This window comes from Polistes canadensis, unplaced genomic scaffold (assembly GCF_001313835.1).
Source record: "Polistes canadensis isolate GaletaPanama2010 unplaced genomic scaffold, ASM131383v1 scaffold_86, whole genome shotgun sequence".
Taxonomy (NCBI): Eukaryota; Metazoa; Arthropoda; class Insecta; order Hymenoptera; family Vespidae; genus Polistes; species Polistes canadensis.
The window spans coordinates 501296-517859 of NW_014569633.1; the positions used below are offsets into that span (position 1 = coordinate 501296).

Here is a 16564-nt window from a genome sequence, read left to right on the forward strand (position 1 = left end):
ATTTTTATTGATTATCTCCCGCTAATTGAGATTTGATAATGAATATAATTAGATCTTATGAAACATACATTAGGTTTCGGCAATGTGCTTTTGAAAATGTTTCAAGGAATGACGAAGAGCGGTCAGTTCGTCACGCGAATACATCCCGTAACACGAAACTGTCTTCCTGCTTGCATAAAACAATTGCTAGAGTATCATTTACAATGACTCAATGTGAATTCCTAATTGCGGATGCTAGTTGCCTACCCTTCTCTCCCTACTAAAGTACTTGTTCTATATTCGCGTGTGATGGTCGATACGACAATGTATCGTTACAATGTAATATATCCTTGATGACCCAGTTATCATTGTTAAATTTAAACGATGATGCTCGAATTGTCCAATTATTTGTTCTAACATGTTTTTTCGATTACGTGGTAAAATGTATTTTATGAAAAAAAAAGAAATATCATCCATGTCCTTCATTAACTGTTAAATTACACAAAACAAATGGGGAAATAGGGCGTTAAAAAATATTTCATAAATTCTTATTTACAGTTTACGGCGGGGKCCGGGTGCTAACGTACAAGATGCCAGTGGATATACGGCCCTTCATCATGCAGCACTCAATGGTCGTCGGTATGCATTCGAATTCATTAAAATCGTTTATTTGGAATAGTAAATTATCATTCTCCATATTCTACGTCACCTATTACCCAAGTTGTAATGTTTCTTAAACTAAAACTTAATTTCACCCATTGATAAGTTATTTTCATTGCACTTCTTTGATTATAATTCGAACGGATTATCGAGCAATAAATTTTTTTGTTCTATTCAGTGAAATAGTGAAGTTATTGCTCCAATATGAGGCTTCCACAAACGTCGTAGATGCTAAAGGATCTTCGCCACTTCATTTGGCAGCTTGGAAAGGTGATACTGAAATCGTGCGATTAATTCTTAGGCAAGGACCTTCGGTACCTAAAGTTAATCTAGCGGTAAGCTAATTTGATAATAATAATTATTTGAAGAAATATTTGTTTTTAAGAATATCATATTATTGTTCTTGTAAAACTTTGATGACATTTGTGATACTATTTCATGTACTTTAATAATTCGCAATACAATATAAAATGAAGATAAAGACAAATACTTTGGCAATGTTTCTTCGAATTTGGCAATTTTCGTAAAAATCTATCCATAAGAATACAGTTAGAAAATACGGCACTGTGTTTTATACGATTTTACAGACAAAGGACAATGAGACGGCCTTGCATTGTGCCGCACAATATGGACACACGGAAATAGTGGCGCAGCTGTTGGACTACGGATGCGACGCAAGTATCCGCAACAGCCGCGGAGAATCTGCTCTCGACCTCGCAGCGCAATATGGCAGGTAAATGGATTGTACGAATTTTTAAATCTACGAGAAAAAGTTTGATCGAGAAAAAGAGAGAGAGAAAGAAAGAAATAGGCACATCTGTGTCGATTTGCCGATTTTATTTTATAATAAAACGTTATATGATTTGGTTTACAATTTTTGTGATTTAAAACAACAACAACAACAAAAACTAGAAAGAGAAAATACTTGAAAAGAAAAAATATAATATCGTCATATTAATATAATGAAATGAATACAAATAGAAAATAATGAAAATATAATCGCTATAGAAATATCAGTTTGTTCATTCATTTATAGATTGGAGACAGTGGAATTACTCGTGCGAACCCATCCAGAATTGATTGAATCTTTACGAAATTCTTCCTCGTCTTTGATCTTCCCACACACTCCGTTGCATTTAGCATCACGTAATGGACATAGGTAAGTGTTTGTTTTCTATTTATTTTACTATAGATCGTAAATCTTCTTTTTAAAAAGATTGTATCAATTCAAACTGGTATTCTGTTGGTACCTATTGTTAACTCTTTGCACTCAGAAGGTTATTTTCGGTTACCACTCGGTTTAATGCGATGATTTGAGCGGTAACAATTAAAATTAAATAACTTTAAATTGTGTGTATGTGTGTGTGTATGAAATCATTTCAAGATAGTTGTAAGAAATTCATCAAATATACGGAAAATCGTCTCGAGTTGATGGTTTATCCGAACGAAAAAGGGCTCGAGTGCAAAGCGTTAATATTTTCGGAGAATATATAGTATATATTAAATTTTCAAATTATCGAATAGGAATATTTTATTTGTTTTTATATATTTTTTAAATGACAAAAGTTTTCATCTGGAAAAATCATAAATCATGATCACTTTATTCCGCTGACTAAGCTTTCTGCAGGACCAATCGTGAATCGTCTTGGTATTCGATTTGTAGTACCGCAAGTTCGGGATCCATTTGATATTGTGCAGAGCCCACGTTCTCTTTATTTGATTAAGCTGATCCGATGATCGCTGCAGCGCGTTTGACCACGCGTCCGGGCGTTGGTCTACACATTCATTGGCAACCACTACTACCACGACCAACTCTCTACCACTGCCACCACTACCACCATCAGCGCCATTTTATATTGCGTTACAATTGGCGGTGTCGCTGTTAGATTAGCCGCAATTCGCACAAGCAGGGTATTTGCACCGATGCGTATTTCGGTGCATTTGAGTACACCATTTCGCGGTCCTGTGATTTTGCTGGAATGAAAAAAATTCGTCATTACGTTTTTATCCAAATCGAATTCATAAATTCGATCGCGGATTCACATATTACTGAATTGTATTGATTAATCAAAAATTATAATCATTATTTTCATAGACTTTGAATGATGTAGTAAGAAGAAGAAATTGACGAATTCGATTGACGGGATAAAATTGAGCAATCGTATTATATATTTTTGGTTTCTTTTTAATATTTTCATTTTTCGTGGTAAAACTTTCTCTATTCTTTTCTTATCAGCAATATACCGTTCGCTCCAATTATCGAATAATACCTATTCTGTGATGTTGTAACCCTGAACAACAATGCGCTCGTTCGAGCAAACCATAACGATGTAGAGCCATTTGCAGAGCCGACGATTAGAACCAATCAGAGAGCACGGTGTTGCGTAATCCCATCGAATGGGATATATGCCTGCATCCAACTGGCATGGTCCGATGCAACCCTCTCAGAGTAACACGTCCTATGTTACCATCTACCGGTTCGAACGTATCCTCTCTCCTCTCTCTTGCGAACATGAATGTATCAGAACGCATCATGCCGGCCAACAGCCGGCCAGCAGCCTCTCTTTGATTCATCCATGCGAATTGCAATCGACCTCCGCCTCTTGATCGCGAGAATCGTATTAATTAACACTGTCGAAACGTATCGACCTAGATTATCTACGATTGCTTTTAGCAAAAGGTGCTTTGGATACCTGGTCCTATTACTTGTTTATTGTTATCATCTTTGATAACTTAATAGACAAAATTGATAATTAAACTAGCCAAGCAATATTGCGTTCTTTGTACGAAAAATTAGATTATCTTTTATTCTTAATAATCTTTGAAGATTTATATATCCGAAAGATTTATTTAAGGAGCAATAATAAATTGATCGAGCAGAAAGGATTAACCTTTAGTATAGAGAAACCGCGTTCGTTATTATCTTCTTCTTTATCCTCGCGTATTTTCAGTCGATCCATATGCAGCTTACAGGGTATATACATATGTACTTGTGTGTGGATGTATGTGTATAGATCATGACATGAACTTTGAAAACTAGCTAATGGAAAGGTTAAAGTTATTTTCGCCTAGGCGAGCTAAAGAAACATAGAGAAAAAGAGAATGAGAGAGAGAGAGAGAGAGATAGTGTAGCTTTGTACTTTAAATCCTATGTGTCAGGAAGGAAGATAATTCAATTGGAAAAGGATATATCGAAGATAGATTAAAGGGAACAAATCTCATTATTCGTATCGTCGAATGAAATTAGAGTGGACTGGTTCAAGCAGATTTGCGATTCCTAAAACGCAAATGAAAGAGCGTGATAGAACGTAGATATGTACCGTAGGAAATCGTAAATTCGTATTCGCGTTAATGGCTTGTTAATTAAATAATATTGTAAGCACCAGCGTACATTGTCCAATCGATCGTTTAATCGGATAACGCAAGAGATTAACCGGATAATCGATTACATCGACGTGGTACGATCGCGCGAGGAAAATAAGTGAAAACTTTATTAACATATTGTATCGTACGACTCTTTGAATTAGTTTTCTTCTACTTTTAGCGTTACATAGTCATATACTTGATCGCTTCTAAGCAAAGGTGTTCTTTTCATATATTTTACCATCGAAATAAAATCTTACTGTAAACGATGCAACAAATACCATCGAAGTTCTTTCCCAGAACACTCATGATTTTGATCATTGTTCTTTCGACAATTATATTCTATATAAAGTTATATGCTCTTCCCTTTTCCGAGGCTTCGGTGATCGCTCGTTTAACAAGCGGAATATCCATTTTTATCGTTTCAACCGATTCGTTCTCATTTAACATAGCGATGGTACACGTTCATAATCCTCTTGGTAAGCCTTTAAAATAATCGACGGTAGGATGCGTAGAACGTATATGGGAGAGTGAGAGAGAATGAGTGAAGAGGGACGAAGGGTTGAACGTTGGAATGGTTTAGAGAGAGAAAGAGAGAGAATGGTAGTGACTGGTATCGAAATGGTCGGCGATCGTGAATCGCCGCGAAACGGTGCTCACATTGTAATCGGGTATAACGTCGGTTTTTCTATGCATCCTCGCAGCCGGTAATCGCTTTAACCGTCGCTCGCCGCTTATAATGCGATCGCATTTGGCGATATACAGTACAGTCCGATGGTTGCATTTTATACCGATGGCGCGTACGTTTGCGTGCTTGCATGTGGATACGAAGAGAATGAGAGGGAGAGAGAGAAAGAGGAAAGGGAACGTGACATTTTATCGCTCGAATTTTGGTTAAATAACGCCTTGCTATACATACGCGCGCGCGCGCGTGTATGTACGAGCGAGTGAGAAAGAGAAATATATATATATATATATATATATATATATATATATATATATATAGAGAGAGAGAGATATGGGGTTTATTCGAATGAGAAAGAGACAGACTTTACTTTGACGTTTGCTGGAATTGCAGAATGAGCGAGAGAGAAAGAGAGAGGATTGGCGATAGTGCGGGTGAGCAAAGGGATTGAGAGGGTGAGCGTGGGAGAAAACGGGAGGTGGGGGTGGAGTAATGTCTATTATCGGATTCAATATCGCTGCTCTCGGTAAGCCAGTATACAAATACTCCTATGGCACGGTAATAACAACGTAGGTGCATGCGAATCCGATCCCCAGCCGCGAATCCTATATGCGACGGATGGCTGCGGTCACTGCAGTCGGCGTGGACTGCGTGATGGAATTCGTATTTTGTGATTTCGATTGTCCGAGACAATCTAAATTCTACGTATATATATGCACCGTGCCGGTCCTGGACGATCGCATGCCTGGAGTCTCTTTGAGGAAGGCAAGGATACGTTCTTTGTTCGATTTCCATGATCTCGTGAGAATGCAATTGCGTTGGCATTTGTCATCATTTATTCATTTAATTCTAATAGTAATATGTGATCAGTCTTATTTGTTTTCTAATTTTCTTTTAAAATTATTTTTAAGAAGTTTATAAAATTTGGATTAAAATCGATAGATTTTAATTACCTCGAATTATATCTTATTAATTATTTCACATATGTTTTTTACGATATACTAATTTGTAAAGTTATAAAATACTCTGATTATATCTAACAGTTTTATATTGTTTATATTAATAAATTTGTAATAGAAATGAATTATTTAAGATATAATTTTTGACGTCGCTGTTTTCTTATTTCTTTAATGAATTTTTTCTTTTCCTTTTTTAGGGCCGTTGTGGAAGTTCTGCTTGCTGCGGGAGTGGACGTCAACACAAGAACGTCTGCTGGCACAGCGATGCACGAGGCGGCACTTTGCGGTAAGATGGAGGTTGTCCGAGCGCTTCTGGACAGAGGCGTGGATTTGGGAATCAGGGACTCTCGTCAAAACACCGTTCTGGACCTTTTGGGACAATTTCCGCCACACGTCACCCAAGATATTACAGCTGTAATAAAAAGTACGTCGGAATTGCTGCGGGTTGTCCCTTCACTTTACTCACTCCTATTACTACATCTTTTTCATCTTAATTACAAGAATCTGTATAGAATCCAAGCGATCCTTTTTACGGTATTCACCCTCACCGTAATTAAGAATATGCGAGATGTGATTAAATTGCTTTAATACTTACAACTTAATTCCATAGATAAATATATAATAAGAATATTCTATAATACTAAATCTTTATTTAAGAGAGATTCGTAACATATGTAAAAATATGTAATAACATATGCTCGTTATTATAACTTTTCGATGAGAAAATACATTATAGATGAACTATTAATTGTTAGGATTCTATTTTATGGTACACGTGGAATGATATATAATATTATATTCCACGTGCAGGGCACAGGTCCTCTTCCGGAGTGGAAAGCGATGCCGACAGTGAGAACTTGCCACCGATTCCGGTTCAGGGTGGCGACTCATTGGGCAGCCCCTACGAAAACGTACGCCCAGGGGATGATCTTTCTCCGGCGGAAGAGACGTCGCCCACCCAATGGCAGTTCTATCATAAGCCTCGGGACGATGATCGTCGTGTTTCCGGAACTTCCGTTATTTCTTTGTGAGTATATTTTCTTTTCTTTTTTTTTCACATTTTTCTTTTTTCGTTCTCCTCCTGGTTTTTATTGCGTCTCTACGAATCACTTTGCCGAACAGCCCCACGTGTTATCTATTTCTTATTTTCCTTTGACTGAAATCAACTCCGCATCGATGGACTTTAATATTAGGATTATTTTTATGAATAGAACGCTTGAACGATTATGGAATTTGTTTTGATCCAGCATAAGACAGAGAATCTTTAATTAATTAATCAAACTTTTTGCTGGTAACGCAATTATCATTAAATTTTCTTTCATTTATTTTATTTTTGGAAATGAAGAATATTATATGCCACTCATTATAATTCAATATTAACAACCGAGTAATTTTGTCATGTCTTTTTATTTTTTTTTCTATAATGTTTATATGTAATTAATATTTGTATATGAGAGAGAAGCAGATAAAAAATGTCAAATCTTTTTAGATATAGGTAAAGTATTAATAGTACTCAAAATGTCATACATATTAATTTATAATACAATGAATCATTACTCATCTCATATCGAATACAATGTAAACAATATAACAACATTTAACCGTTTCGAGCGGCACACTACATCGAATAATTCCACTTTAAAGAACATTGTATACGTTTCTAGTTTGCCACGGGTATATAATTTAGCGCTATTTCGTTCTCGTTTGCGTCCAGTTTCCGGTCACGTCGTTTCCTCATTAGAACGAGTGCTCGCTCGAACTTTTGCGAAGGGAACGTGTAGCAGGCAGAGTCGAGTAAAAGAAAATTTTCATCTAGATAGTTCTCCGTCAACTAATTAGTCTGACATTTTTCCAAAAAGTAAACGTAATCCTTAAACGAGTAATGCACGGTTCTTCCTCGTGTTTCGAACTATCATCGTTCTACGTTACATTTATTAATACCGAAGAAGGAGAGAAAAATAAACGGGAGGAAGGAGAGAAACAGAGAAAAAGAGAGACGAGAGCCTACTCTCGCATTGGTAGGGCCGTAATATTTCGCAAAAAGTCTCGATATTTGTATGTATGTATGTGTAACGTACACGTAGGTGCGAGAAAGTACGCGCATAGCTTTAATATAGGAGATGTGGGCAAACAAAAGCATAGACGTGGACCCAGCAATGCGAGAGTGAATGAACGAGTATAGAGAGAGTGAGAAAGAATGAGAGATAGATAGAAAGAGCAAGAGAGAGAGAGAGAGAGAGAGAAAGAGAAAGAGAAAGAGAAAGAAAGAGAAGAGAAAGTTACTGGACGAGCAAAAGGGTGATGATGCCTGCTTGCGTAGTTGCTACTAGTGCCACTACCGTTGCCATCACCAACACTAGTTAACTATACCTGCTTCTGTTAGCCACAGTCGGTGGTGTCATTGCTGACTCCTGTTGGTTGGTGCTGTTACTACTACTGAATGTTGTTGCTGGTGCTTCTACTCCTGCTACCACTACTGCTGCTACTGCCACTGTTGGCGTTGCCCCTGCCTTAGCCACAGAGTTGAAGGTTCTCGGGTCGAAAGGGGAGGTTTCGATGTATAGCTAAAGGAAAGAGATAGAGATAGAGAGGGTGGGATAGAAGAGGAGGAGGTGGCGCGGCCGCGTGTAGCCCCAGCGCGTTAAGCACCGCTTGGCTTGGTTTAATTTTCCTGATGTAGGCAGGCGATGGTGGGTCCGACCGTCTCGTTCGCCCCAGGTCACCCCCGCCGCATTGCCCCATTGCTACTCTCGCTCTCCACTTCCGCTAGCTACTAAGGCCAACCGGTTGGCTGAACTCAACGGAGTGAGAAGGATAAAGAATGAAGGGTGCAATGCCAGCAAGGAAAGCTCTCCACCGTCCGTGTTTGACATTGGTATCCCCGACTCGGCCTGCCTCGAGATGAATCCATCACGTTAAACAATGTAAATGTTAGCCCGTCTCAGCATAAAACTAATAACCATGCCTCTCAACCGTGTCCTACGGATATGGCCTTCTCTCCTTCTGCTATTCGAAGATTTTCTCTCCTTCTTTTGTTTTTTTTTTTTTCTGTATTCGTGTCCTTTGCAATTTATTTGAAAGAGATCAGATACATTTCAAGATTATTCGGGATTAGAAATTTTAGGCGATTTCATTTCGATGAAATTTTACGGTATCGAATGCTTCAAAATTAAAAAAAGATAGGTTGAATATATATATATAAAAAAAGATTTAACGAGCCTAGATGGATGACGCGTTTCAGTGAAGATGAGCAGAATAGGGGACCAGTGAATGGAGTACGGAGGACTCTCCCGCAGACAGAGGATTACTCCGACCCCAGTTCAATCTTCGACAGTGTTCTCATGTCTATGTCTGACACTCTCAACTCCATAAATACTCTTGAAAGTTCTGACCAAACACCGGAAGACAAAGCACAAAACACTATCATCTCTTCTAGAACACCGTTACAACCACGCGACACGACAGGGTAATGACATAAACAACATTTGCCACTTCCATCACTCACATATTTATAATTCGCTTATTATCAAATAAAACAAACGAACGAACGAAAGAACGAAACGAAACGAAACGAAACGAACTGCGTTTTCTCTTTCTATCGTATTTTGATCAAAATCCTTTTAAATAATCGTAATAAACAATTTACAAAAGTATACAGTTCAAATAGGGAAGCTCAGTTCGTTTGAAATATAATCGTAGGATGTTGAATAATTTAACTTGCGTTAGAGATTTTATAGGAAAAAAAATGGAAACGATCGATTTTGGTGGTATGTATAATAGTTAGTATTCGTAAAGATAATAATCACGATTAGTAACGTTCAAAGATTTAGTTTGAGGATTTACTATCGTAGGGGTTCGGATAGTGGATTGTATCAAACACCACCTGTACCAAGAGGAACCATGGAGGGTAGCTTCGTGTCGGAGGATCTGTCCTTGACATTGCCCACAGGATACGGTGGTAACAGGGAGTCCGATCAATTGAGCGTTTCCTCGTCCTCCAGCGTTGGTGGACCAAGCCCACGGGAACGACGATGTTTACCCAACGATTCTGGTGTCCCTGGGATTTACTTACCAATGGCGCCCCTGTCCAGCTCACTTCATAGCCCTGCCTCTAACAGCAAAGTCTCGGTAAGTTTATTTTTTCTTTTTTCTTTAGAGGGATGAAATGACGTCATAAGTTAACCGAAATTATTCGAAGCTATTGATTTTTTTATGTTGAAAATTTTACAAATTATATTTAGGATTCCTGAGTGTTCCAATTTCATCGTTTATACGATCGAATCAGTGATCATCGTCATCGTTAAATTATAAATACGAGGAACAATGTTATTTTAGTATAGGTACGATTAATATTCTAGAACGATTACGCGTTTTAACGAGAGAAACGTTTTGCAAATATTCTATATACGAAGCGAGAAGTAAGATATCGACAATGTTTAGAGTGTGGTTTAAATTGATGGAGGTATCATCAATTTCGTGGCTTCCAGAGTAAAGAATTCACTTCGTTGATCGATTCCTCGATAATTGGTCTGTCGATTCGATCGTTGTAACGGAGAAATCTAATATGAAGGTAGAGGAAATAGATTTTTGCATCGCTCGATACAAAATATATAAAACTGATGGAATCCTTTGAAAATAGAGTTCGAGTTAACGTATTTTAATAGATACTTTTTCATTTGTATTTGGATATACAAACAAAATTGTAGTTGTCGATCGTTGATTATTAAACGCATAGTTATTTTTCTTTATTCGCAATACACAAAATTAAATATACATCGAAAGAATCAATCTTTTATGCTTTCATTTCGTATAACGTAGAGATCGTTGTTATAAAGTAGGTATCATGAATCGATACCAATAGGGAGGCTGATTTAATGGGGATTTTTATAGCCAACACCACCGAAGAAACCACCGAGGCGTAACCTATCGGTTTCGCCAACGCACCTGCAGACTCAAATGTCACTTTCGGCGGACTGTTCGTTGGGTCCGAGTAACTACGAGTACTTGTTCTTGGCGCGTAGCGGTGCGCGTAGTCACATAGATCTCGAGCAGCTACAAAAACGTCGTGAGCAATTACGACACGTGACGAGAAGCGTTGACCAATACGTAGAGATGAAGTCTCGTTTCGTGCCGTCCATGGAAAGTGGTACCAATCGACGAGAGGGAATACCGGTAGCGACAGCAACGACAACATCAAATACCAACGTAGAACCAATAGCGATAACGTCAATTTACGAGAATCGTCCAATAAAAATGTTAAATCCAAGAAGGAAACTTCGTAGACACGCTTACGAAGGCTATGAACTTGATAACAACGGTCCTTGCGTCGATAAATCGCCATGCAGTGAAAACGACTCGATACACCAAGAACAAACCTTCGTCTCAAACGCTTTTCTCACCTTGAAGTCTTCCCAAGAGAGCTTGCTAGACGAAAAACGAGAGATTCCAGAGGGTGGGTTTACAATAATGGTTCAGGATGGTAGAGAGGCCACGGATAAGAGACTCAGGCGTGTTCAAATGATGTTCCCCACGAGCCCAACTCATTACGTTCAACCACCGACTCCCGATCATCCGCCACCTTCCGCCATGCAAGCTGAAAAGTCGATTCATGAACGTATTCGTCCGTTGAGCCAGGTGAGCCTTTTTAAATTTCATTCGACTCTTTCTATATATCTTTTTTCTTTTTTTTTGTTAAATATTTATCTCAAAACAATTTGTGTTGTTCATTTATAAAACAACATTTGAGTGTAATACAATAGACGATTTACAGATAGAAGATTTCTCGAACATATTCTCGGAAGATCTTTAGAAGATTCATTTCCGTACGTTTTGGGTATGTGATCGTTGATGCATGGGGAACGGGTGTGTTCGATTTCATATCTTGTCGTATGAGAATTGCACTAAGAGTTGGGGAACGTCGTGAATTCGAGAAATTCCATCTATGTCAAAGATCGTTAAATCTCTCAGTCGATTCGAATCGTTGGATAGAAGATAAGCGGTAGTATATGGTCTCTAGTATGTATAGGTATACCTATGTAGGAACGTCTTACGTACCACGGGCTACGTTTAATATACAAGCCCTGTTTGATCTGTGATGCGATTTCCAAGGAGCCAAATCTGGCAGTTCCCTACCCTATTTCTCTCCCTTTCCCTCTCTTAGTTTCTGCTCGTGGTATCAGCATCGCTCTTTCACAGCCGTTTGCCGCGTCATCCTGTGATCGCTCTGCTGTGAGACCGACTCTACGCGCACGCTTCCTCTCTCCTATCTACCGGTACTTGGATATCCATGGCGTGCTCTCTTATCTCTCCTCTCTTTCTCTTTCTCTTTCTCTTTCTCTCTTTCTCTTTCTCTTTCTCTCTTTCTCTTCTAGTCAGCATACGATGCTTTTCTCTTCATCAAACGCTGACGACGGCTGGTATATGCACTACATCTTTCAACGGCCGTACACGCTCGGCAAAATCTAACATAGATATAATATATATGAATATATATATATATATATATGTGTGTGTATGTGTGTGTATCCTTTTCACTAGATGCCACAGAAGGGAAAAGGAGAACGTGTTCCTTCGAGCAACGTGCATCGTTGGAGTACGGATACGTTTCCGTTTGCTCGGAAGGATCCGTTGGTGCGTTGAAATCGTGTGAATCGAGCATTCCCGGCTTTTGCTTCGTTGCATCTTCGGGGAATGCTCAACTCGACTTCTACCGTTATTTAGAAATCTACTTCTTCAAAGATACGATCTTCCCCTATTTGCAACCTGTCGCTTATGACTATACAATGAAGTAAGCCGGATGTGTTAGTCTACGAAGGAAGAATACCTATACATTTTAGCGTATTTTAAGCGTTTAATTTTTTATTATTTTGTGATCATAATATGTTTATTTTATTGTATATATCATCGCGTGAAATTACATTTTAGTAATTGAAGATCGTTTAAACAATGAGAAAGATTTCTTGTAAAGCCCACATTTTGATAAGAATTTTCAATCAAATCTGTGTTTGAAATATGATCGTCAACGTGATTTAAACAAATGTTGTTACAATCGTTGAGAAGAAAACTGTCGTTTGAAAAATAGTCGAAGAGAAAAAAAAAGAAAAGAAGATGAGAGACCCAAAAAGACGAAGGGAAGGAAGAAAATGAAGGGACCGATTACGGATGGTTGCTTTTCACTTGTCAACTTCCGGGAGTTCAGTAGAGCAGCAAAATGCAAGTCGCTGACACCCTTTGGATAATGAAGTCTCTGACTTTTGCGCTTTTCTGGTTCTTTTTTTCTCTCTTGCTTTCTTGAAAATGTTTCTCCATTTCTCTTTGCTTGTCTCTTTTATCTCGTTTTCCTGATATTTCTTTCTTCTTCTATATCGTTGAAAGTACATCAAAATATATAATTTTTCAGTGATGATTTATACTTTTTATCTTGAAAAATATTCATCTCGATGATGATCGTATATACCGTTTAGAATTCTTCAAATTTTAGTTGCGGAAAGTCGAACTAAGGAAATTTCTTTCTCGATTTTTGATTTTCATTACTCTGTACAATGTATTTGTAGTCATTTTATAAGCCATACAAATCATATTCTCTTGACTTAGCAAGAGGAAAAAGAAACATAGTATACATTCACACAATATTATAGAATTAAATGAGGATTAATTAAAAAATATTGTTCAAGGAAGATAAAAACCCTTACATCTTTTAACAAAATTACGAAGAACGAAAAAATAATGTTACGCTCATCCTTCCATATATGATCTTCATCTATCATATCATGATTATCGAAATATCATGATTTATGTCGATCAGGAACTTTTTAGGGTGTTAAATTATCGAAAGAAAATTTTGGAGAAAAGAATTAAAAAAAAACCAGGAAAAGAAGAGAAAAATATTTTGCATTCGTTTTTCGTTAGGTATACAAAAGAAGATCTCGCGACATGGAAACGGAAACTGACGAGGATTTGCTACAGTTTCCAGCAAGCGGTTCTCTAGATGCATCCAGCGGATCTTTATCGAGCGTTTCTCTTTCGGACAAGAGCATGTCTACCGACAACGTTGAGGAATACTTCGGAGACGTGCCCTTCGCAGGTAAACAGCAACGCACGCTTGGCTGCACCGCATGACGCTTCTTTCTGACCACGTGTACATGCATAATCGTTGTGTTGCGTCTTTGTTGTTTACGGTTTGCCTGAACACGGATGGAGATACACACGTTGCCGGACCTTTTTCTCCTTCCTCATGATAAATATTTTCTTATTTTCTCCCCTCTTATAAAGTTTGAATTTTTAACGATTAAAAATTGAGATAATGTTTGTAAAAAAAAAAAAAAGAATTTTTTTGAATACTCGTAATGATTTCTAATTAAATATTCATATTAGTTTATATATATATATATATATATATATATGTAGATATAAATCCCTTTTATGTTATATCTATTCAATCCTATCGATTTTACCAAAAGATTTACTAAATGTCGATAAATTTCACGCACACCAAAAAAAAAAAAGAAAAAAAAGAAAACCCAGAACAAATTATCTGTAAAAACTTTAAATCACTCTCTCTGCCCGTTTCTTTCCTGACATTAATCGGATGCACTTTAACCTGAAGAAATCTTTGCTGGAAAAAAAGGGAAGGTAATCTATCCTGGGGGCAAGTAGTACCTCCGTTATCGGACAGCTCGAGGAAGACCTCGTTCGTTCCATCGGAACTTGGATCGGGTATCGAAAAGCCTTCTTTGGTTGTATAAGAAAAAAAGAAGCCACCATGAGGTTCATTCGAAGGTTAAGAGTATGGATGGGCTTTGGAACATAGTTTTATGTATTTAGATGTATACGTATAATATTATATGTATATAGAAAATATATATGACGAAATAACACGTTGTTGATGATCGCGGAAGTGCAATAAAAAAAAAAAAAAAAACCGATTTCAAATTTTTCTCTATCTTGTTGAAACTAATAATAAAACTTTAAATTGTCCTATGAAAAAGGACACGTTCGTTTTAGCGAGGGGGAAAAAAATAAAAACGAGAATTTAACGATTTCGAAAGCTTGTTATTTTTGTGACACGTGATGAAAAATAGTAACTATCCAATTCTATCATTATATTGATTGTTATTCGTAAATTAACTTGACGTATGTAATAGATAGGCATTTCGCTTCGATAAAAACACCGAGAAGTTAACATTTATCGTAATTGTCGCGTTTGTTAAATTGAACATTCCGAGTATGACCCTACCATGCTTGTCGACCGACTTACGTTAGTTAACGTAAGTGTCACAAATGATACGGTTAAGGGTTATGAGATGTACAGTGAATAAACTGGTTCCTTAGATTGTCAAAAAGTTCGTTTGAAAATCATGTATTAGGGTTTTTGTATATAGATATTGTATATAATATATATGATATGTTTATAATTATACATAGAATATATCGCAATTGCAATACGCTCAAATAATATTTCTTGTTTCATCGTGTATTAACTAAAATGAAACAAATATTGTTTGTTTTAAAAACAATTTTAATGATATTATATATTAGGCAAGATAAAAAAATAGGCAGAAGAAGATAATAGATGAATTATTAGAGATTTTATAATAACGTTATTTGTTTTTGTATATTTTTTTCCAATAGATATATTTTATTTTCTTGCCGATTTTGAGTACACAATCATGTAATTACGTATATATCTATAAAAATCTATATCATTGAAATTACATTTATAAAGCAGTATTTGATAACAGTATAGGTATTAACAAAGAGTAGCTTCGCGTCCGTATACTGGTAGTATTAAGTAGATAAATAGATGTAGACAAAAATTTAATGAGTAGCTAAGTCCAATTTATATAGTACCTATAATAAGTAATATTATTAAATATGTATATATAGAAGTATGGTTGAGCCAAGAAGTAGAGGTACATATATCTACGTATATATATATATATATGTATAAAAATATTATTCATTAAAATAGTAAGTATATTGAAGTATTCAATACGCGTCGTCGATAGATTCGATTTTGATTTTGTAAATAACCTCTTCAAAAATGAATGTAATAACAATAAGAATTTTTTTTACAAATTCGTCAACAATTTTGGAGCATGCATTTTCTTTTTATTTCTTCTTTTTTTTGTTTGTTTGTTTTTTACTAACGTGTTTAACGTCATGTAACACTTTTTATATGAATTTATGAAATAGTTTAAAATACAGCACAATAAGGTTCATTATTATATATTTTTCTAATTCTTTTACACTACTCTTATTATCACAACAAGCAGAGACAATTTTTTATGCAATAAAGTAGTATTATCGAAAACGAATCTATCTTAAACGTGGGAAACAGTACACACTAAAAGATTATAAAATAAGTAAAGAACTCGTATTAAAATTTGTGATTTAGTTCAGAATTAATTATTCTTTGATATAAGATAATTCACACACACGCTACATGTCGATACTTATGTAGTTTAATCGTTTGAAATATGTGAACATAGACTCACATATATATAAAAGATTATTTAGATAGAGCGAGAAATATATATATATATACATATATACATATGTATATATATATTTATATATATACTTACTTTTAAAAGTTAAGTTATCGTTTATAATATAACATTGGTTTGGTAATAAACGTTGCGCTGCTATAATGTATGCGATGTCTACATTTATTTTGTCGCTTCGTTTGTCCTTTTAAAGCTTATGTGAGATATTCAAGAAATGTCTCTTTGTATTTGTCAAGCATATAAAACAAAATGAAATTTATTATTTTCTTTTTTGTTTATATAATATTTCAGTATAAACGCTATTGATGTAATAATGAACGATTTAGAGAGTATTTTCTATTGTATGGCACGATAGTATCCAAAATTGTGCTACATTTACCAAATATTATTGTAATAAAAATTGTACAAAT

At 36.2% G+C, this 16564-nt stretch overlaps 1 protein-coding gene and 1 long non-coding RNA gene across 4 annotated transcripts in view; one reads left to right on the forward strand and one right to left on the reverse strand.

Moving 5' to 3' along the window:
* LOC106786857 (ankyrin repeat and SAM domain-containing protein 1A) overlaps positions 1-16564 on the forward strand; it is a 51767-nt gene that overhangs the window by 12302 nt on the left and 22901 nt on the right. Inside the window, exons 2-11 of one of the 3 annotated variants that reach the window (XM_014748703.1) lie at positions 538-618; positions 818-974; positions 1227-1372; positions 1676-1798; positions 5844-6070; positions 6457-6673; positions 8888-9112; positions 9498-9774; positions 10537-11280; positions 13555-13729. In XM_014748703.1, coding sequence (XP_014604189.1) covers positions 538-618; positions 818-974; positions 1227-1372; positions 1676-1798; positions 5844-6070; positions 6457-6673; positions 8888-9112; positions 9498-9774; positions 10537-11280; positions 13555-13729 — 2372 coding nt within the window. Of the gene's footprint in view, positions 1-537; positions 619-817; positions 975-1226; positions 1373-1675; positions 1799-5234; positions 5453-5843; positions 6071-6456; positions 6674-8887; positions 9113-9497; positions 9775-10536; positions 11281-13554; positions 13730-16564 lie in introns of those variants that run through there. The other 2 variants (XM_014748704.1, XM_014748705.1) reach the window with 2 other exon arrangements.
* LOC106786859 lies at positions 2156-8553 on the reverse strand. The gene is made up of 2 exons (XR_001381703.1): positions 8017-8553; positions 2156-2613 (listed from the first exon to the last, which is right to left on the reverse strand). It is a non-coding gene; the product is annotated as an uncharacterized LOC106786859 (long non-coding RNA).